The following is a 6646-nucleotide window of genomic DNA, read 5'->3' as shown; positions in this document are numbered from 1 at the left end:
AGAAAACCTGAATTGCTTACCCATGTTTAATGATTTCATAGTGCACTCTACAATAAAAACTGTGTCACGTTTCTACTCTAGAATTTAACAATTTTATGATGGCAAAGGGAAAAAAATATCTACTTCTAACTTGTGATAGAGGGTATGAAACAAATTCAAAAAGGTTTCTCTGAATTCTCAATAATAAGTAGATTCAGGCTGAGGCGAAAATAGAGGCATTACTTGGAAGAACTAAGATTTGAGCTGAGATATGAAAGGAGAGAAAGAGTTTACCTGCTGCCAAATGGGAGTCACATGAAGGCAGGAGAAGGGAGACAGAGAAGAAAACCAAGCACAAACTTGGGGAATATCAAACAAAGCCTTAGCACTGAAGATACAGTCCCAGAGGAAGATGCAAGGGGAAAGCTGAAAAAAAAAAAAAGAAAAGAAAAGAAAAAAAAGAAGTCTAAGTCAAATATAGGGCTGTGAAGATAAGAATTATGTGGAAAATATGCCACTGTATTAAATGAAGACCAAAGACATTATGAAAGAAGAAAAATAGGTTTCAAGAAGTCTGCTATCAAATCTGTCCTGTTGTTTGCAGTGTTGCCCTTCAAAGACGCATTTTTGTCATCATTGACACTTGTAGCAGCCCCTGAATGGCTGGGCACACACCTTCCTGACACCAAGAGGGGACCATTTTTCTCTTGCCAGAAAACTACCCCAGGTATCTTCAGCTTTTATGCAATCCTGTCCTACCATCCATTTCCCTTAGAAGTTCCTCTGTGACCTTTAATCAGTGTGAACTCCTTCCAAACCACTTATTATACATATTGGGGCTTTAAATTTTTTTTCTATTCAAAGTAATTTCCTTCACCCATACAGCTACCATATGCTGGAACACGACAATGCAATGCTAATTGCACATTATGTTGAGATCTCAAGCATATGCGATGGTTTCTCATCACTCCTCTCAGCGCCTGGTGTTGCTGAGATCGGGCTGCATGCCCACGGGTTTAACTGTTATTCTGTGGTAACTTTGTAAGAATAGTAAGCTCCTTTCTCTATATAACCTTTTCCTTGAGGTTGTACTTCTTTTAAAATAAGTTCTCATAAAATTGTTGCACTCTTATTATCATTTATTGAAAGCAGATATTATTTTAAGATAACCTTAATTTCTCATATTTGCAAAGACTTCAGAAACCTGTCCTTATGAGCATTTGAAAAGAGGCCGTGTCACAGGTGCTGAGAGGATCTTTTACTACAATAAAACTGAAAAATAATTTGATAATTGACATTCAAATGATAAATATTTGGACTGGGATAATATTTACAGGACTCTGTAAATGTACAAAAAGTCATTCAACTATACTCTTGAGAGAATTCTTTGGCATGTAAATTATATTGCCATAAAGAAATTTTGAATATGTTTAAAATACACATTGCCTGACATATCAATTCCACCACTATGAATGGATTGAAGAGAAAATGTCTTATCTGATAAAAGGATGCTACAGGACTATAGAAAATCCAAATATTATCATGGTCAACCTTTTTTAAAAAAGTAAGAGTACAGATATATAAATTTCAAGCTTAAAATAAAAAATCACCAGAAATACTAGCACAACAGTCTGCACTGTCAGGACATTGGGACTTCCAATTTCATTCTACATACATTCTAAAGATGGCATTAGAAAGATGGGATTAACACAAAAGGAGAGTATGGGAGCCCACTCGACTAAGCGACAATGCACAAATTCATCCAGATCTTACTTTGATTGCTTTCAATTCTTGAAATATTTCACTTCCTTCCATAAGTGCCACAACCTTTTGTCCAACTTTTAGAGGCATATTGTCAGCGACAATATCAGAGGTGAAGTAGATCCACTCATTAATGAGGCCATAATCACCACATAAATTTGTTACAATTCCCTGTATACTCCTCAACTGGATGTCGGCTATGAGATAGGAAAAGAAAGATTAGTAATCTGATGGCCCATAATACAGTACTTCACTGACATCTGTGGAACCCTGGGCACATTTCTGAACTTCTCTGGTCCTGCTTTCAGCTATCAAACTAAGACAGTGACAATTTCTGCCCAACAGCATTGTTGTGACTGTTGACTCAAATATCAGCTGTTTAGACTGCGAGTGCCCTGTATGAATTAGAGTGCAAAGGTGACTTGATATCACCATATATGCATATGAGAGTCTCTAAGCTTTCACTATTAATACCTGCCATCATCATTTTCAAAATTATGAGCAGTCACACCTATATCTTCTCAAATTTATCTTACCAGACAAAGTAGAAAGATGTACCTGGATATGTAATGTTAGCCCCAAACCTATCTAAATTTTTCTCTTTCACTTTTTATTAATTCTTCAGGAGTATTGGTTATGTACAGCATCTGACTGTAGCAGTCCACCTACACAAAGTCCCCCTGCACTCCAGATATGTGACTCATCCAACTTGGTTTCAAATGCGTGCCCGTCTGGGATACAAAACCAAATTGAACTTCCAATTAGGGAACATTGTTGCCCCCTTGTTAAGATGAAAAGGGCAGGAGTTGCACAAGGCCTGTGGGGTATGCATGGCTTTCTCAGCCAGCACCTTCCCACCTTGGACTAAGGAAGAGCATGAGCCTTTCACGAATGGCAGCCTAACTATTGGGCACTGGGAGATTTGGGGACGCCCTACTCCCATGGATCCATGCACAAACTATACACGAGATGGATCCACTGCTCACCACCTACCCACCCACCCACCACCACCCCTTGTCCTGGTCCCCGTGCACTGAGTGTGTGACACCACAGCCCGCTGATAAGCGGTCAAAGAAGCCCCCTGCGGAGGCTCCTTGCGTCGGTGACTAAGGGACATACAGAGGGGTACCTTGCTGGAGCTCGGCCTGCTGGGAGTGCTGCTCCTGGGCGGGGTCTGCCCTCCTCTGGAAGAAGGCCAAGGCTCGTCTCAGAAGCCTGAGCATGGTGTCCTCGTCACCACAGACAGACCTGGGCACTGCGCGAGACGTGAAGCTCGACGTCGGCCTTTGCCGGCCTTCTCTGGTCAGAGCTGCCGGGGGCGAGCGACCTCCTGCTTCTGTCTCTCGGCGTGCCAGGTGAGCCCCAAGCACTAGTGAACCGTTCCAGAGGAGGGAACCTCCGGGAGAGCCCCTGTACACCTCCTGGACGCACGGGGACCCAGCGCCCCACCACGTTCTCGAGGCCAAGAAAATGGCGCCCGCGGCCCTGAGGGGAGGAGCGTGTGTCTCCACGCCCCCTGCCTCCTATTGGTGCGGGCCTTGCGCGTGCTCGTGCTGCAGCCCCATTGGCTGCTGGCAGGAGGGCCAGCTGTGCGAAAGCGCGTGTTCAGGGAGCAGAGCATGATGGGTACATCGGTGTTCTGGGGTGGCACTGCCATGCTGGCTTTCCTGTGGTCAGTAGGAGACAGGGAGTTGGACCCATGGCTTCTCCCATCAATGCTCAGGGTTCCACTGGGGTAGCCTCATGAAGGTGGCTTGGGGGGTCTGGCTTTGCGTGTGCTGAGGTACAGGCCCTCTCCTCTGAGGAACCCGGTCAGGACGCACATTGCTCCAGCCACAGGCCATGTTCCTGAGGCCAAGATCATGGTGCCCCAGCATTGATTGCAGGAGCTGTGTGTTTCCACACCCACCGTCCTCTATTGGCTGGAGGAGCACATGCGCCCACTTGCCGCATTCCCATTTGCTTATGGCAGTAGGGGGCATGCCTTGCAGAAGCCGGTGAAAAGCGGTGACAGTTTGAGAGCTCCGTTATCGTTCTCTGGGTGGGGGTGGGGGTGGCTTGTTGCTTCTCCTGTGTCTGCTGGTTGAGGACACATGTAGCTCCACCTGTGAACTCTGAGGCCATCACTAGTGCAGCCTCAGGAGTGACTTGGGTACTTGCGCCTTGTGTGTCCTGAGGCGGTACATGGTATCTTCTATGAGGTTCCCTCAGGCTTGTATAAGAGCTGTTGGGCACATGTCTCTGCTGTGTCTGCTGCTGGTGGGCAGAGTCTGCCCTTCTCCAGAACATGGATACAACCTTTCTCAGAATCCTGAGCTTGGTGTCCTCATCACCACAGGCCTGGGCAAAGCTCAGCAGAGAGGATGTACAACTGTGTAGTGGGGTCCCCTTTTGGTTAAAGTGGCCTCTCAAGAGCAGCCTCTTCTGCTTCTCTTCCTCACAATCAACGAGATGGGACTCAAGTGCAGCCCTCAGATCCAGCTTGCCAGGGCCACTACAACAGCTCCAGTGTGTCCATCACGCTCTTGCCCCCAGTGAAGTCTTTTTAGGGACATCTGTCCTGGCCTCCATCCAGTGAGAATGCAGCATGTGGGTGCACATGCCCTTGTAGCCAATAGGAGGAGGTGGGATATTGGTCAGAGTGATAATAGGACTTCAGGCTTTTTTTCGCCTCACAGGCCACTGTAAGTTCTTTGATGTTTACTGAACAGGATGTGTGCATCTTTGTAGGATTTGGACCCTTGAAGGATCTCTCTGGCTACTTCCTTGTGATTAGTTTGTAGGCAGCAACAGCCTGAAGCATAGAGCTTCCATGCCATATTCGGATCTTGAGTCCAGAAAAACATATGGACACAGCCTGAGCTAATGACCACATGAAGGGGCAAGTCAGGATGATGTTCAAAGACATCATCCACTAATGACAGGGGCATTAGTTGAGACCCACTAAACACACATCCTCCTTCTCTCCACCAGTCATGGCTCCTCTACCTGAAGAGAAGGCTAAGAATACTTTCTCTTTTGTATCTCATATGTTGGAGGGGTTGTGATGAAAAGTGGATCAAGGGTGTGGGTCTCTGAAGATGCAGGGTGGGTGTCTATAAAGGATAAAAGGAATTGGTAGAAAAAGCAATACAGACTTGTATAGACCGTTCAAGAATGTACAAAGCATGCATTAAAAAATTCTAAACAGTCTTGGGACCAGCATTTAGTGTACTGTCTATGTCACTGAAGTCCCTTGTAGCCGACCACGGTTTGAGTCCTGAACCCGGTGGCTTAAACTCACGCTGGACGCGTGTGCGTGCGAGCCCAAGATCCCGAGAGGAGAATGGAGGGGAAGGGATTGCGGCATGGCCATCCCCCCTAAGGGGCGATTTCTCACTTTCTATCTCCCTGTCTCTCTGTGTCTTTCTGGTGCACACATGCATCCTATAGCAAAAACCTCTCCAAAAAAAAAAATCTAAACAGTCTTGATTCTCTGTCATATAAGCGAAGAGTATAAAAGTTAAACTTTAAGCCATATATTCCTTTTCATTGGTTGAGTTTAATTCTTTGAAATAAGTTCCAAGTTGGGATATCATTTTTATCATTTGTGCTTTCTAGAAATGAATGTCTTTCAGGTGACTTGTTATTCTTTCTTCTTTCCTTCTTTTCCCCCAATATGAGGAACTTCCGATGTGGAATGGAATACTCTGTCACATGACATTTCCATTTTAATTTAAATTATTGCCTGTGCTTAGGGGATATGCAGAGTGTATTCATGATGGGAAAATTCATTTGGTATGCTGTAATGATACACAGAGACTAAATGTATAAAAATAAAATAATAATGATAATAATAAAAAAATAATTCCCTCCTATTATTTGAGGCCTAAGCAGGTTTATTTGTCTTGAAATAATATGATGCCCTGTGTTTCCATGTTTTGGGGGACAATGAGCAAAACAATTATCTCTAGAAGGCTCTATGAAAATGGCTTCCTGAGAATTACTATGTACCCTAAAGCCTAAACCAGAACACAGTCTGCTCATGGTGTGTTTTCACTAGGGCAAGCAGTTAGGTCTCAGAGAATAACACAGTTGGGTACTCTCAAATATGGCTCAGGGGCAGAGCCTCCATAACGAAAGATGAAGTCCTGCCTAACTATGCTGTCACATTTGTTTTCTAAACTAATGGTGGAAGGACTCTGCAGTGCAGCAAGATGTCACTAGCTCCAGTGTCTGACAGCTCCTGCATAGAAAGTTACAATGAACAAAGGCCCTTTCCAGTGAAATCCAAGAAGCTGAAGTCAGCAAATGCACATCAACCCAAAATGACCCAACCTCTAGTTTAACAGTTGAAACAAGGGAGGACTTTTATTCTAAATTCTTTTTTTTTGGTTGTTTTGTTTTTTGTTTGTTTCTTTTTGTAATTTTCAGACTACCAAGGAGTTATAAGCATGCAAGTCAGACTTGTTGGCAAAGCCAGCTGCACTCAGGTGAGGTGACTTAGTTCAGCATCCACACCCACTGTGACAGGTCTACATTGTTTTGGTATCTCCCCACTTGTCTGCTGATGAGGTATTTGAGCACGTTTTTGGAAATCACTTTGGATTTAGAATATTTGTCTCCCTTCTTCCCAATTTTCAGTGGAGGTAGTCTGAGACTGTCCTTAGAGTGTTCTTTATCCATTATGGTCAACTCCACAGTCAGCCTCAGGAAGACAGCACAACTGAGAAAGCCTGAAAAAGATGATAAAATTCAGATAATTAAGTGGACCCAGAGTTCTTGCTCATGATTATCTACTGGCTACATGCTCATGCTCACACACACACACACACACACACACACACACACACATGCTTGGTAGAGAGGAGGGTTGTATGTCCATTGGAATGGAGTTGTAGGGTAGGTGTCATCAAAAAGCAGTAGC

The 6646-nt window shown here is 44.4% G+C and overlaps 1 protein-coding gene and 1 long non-coding RNA gene across 2 annotated transcripts in view; both read right to left on the bottom strand.

The window, feature by feature from the left end:
* Positions 1 to 1752: 1752 nt before the first annotated feature.
* LOC102479661 (cancer/testis antigen 55-like) lies at positions 1753 to 3191 on the bottom strand (the record flags this gene model as incomplete). The annotated part of the gene is made up of 2 exons (XM_006160739.1): positions 2870 to 3191; positions 1753 to 1937 (listed from the first exon to the last, which is right to left on the bottom strand). Coding segments are annotated over exons 1-2 (279 nt in total), but the record flags the coding sequence as incomplete, so codon positions are not given.
* A 2895-nt stretch (positions 3192 to 6086) lies between these two features.
* The window catches only part of LOC102496643 (uncharacterized), a 3637-nt gene continuing 3077 nt past the window's right edge, over positions 6087 to 6646 (bottom strand). Inside the window, exon 3 of the long non-coding RNA XR_336321.1 lies at positions 6087 to 6455. This is a non-coding gene — a long non-coding RNA (uncharacterized LOC102496643). The remainder of the gene's footprint in view (positions 6456 to 6646) is intronic.

Source organism: Tupaia chinensis, unplaced genomic scaffold (genome assembly GCF_000334495.1).
Source record: "Tupaia chinensis unplaced genomic scaffold, TupChi_1.0 Scaffold000706_1, whole genome shotgun sequence".
Taxonomy (NCBI): domain Eukaryota; kingdom Metazoa; phylum Chordata; class Mammalia; order Scandentia; family Tupaiidae; genus Tupaia; species Tupaia belangeri.
The sequence above is the reverse complement of the archived record's forward strand: the minus strand, read 5'-3'. Positions and strand labels throughout refer to the sequence as shown.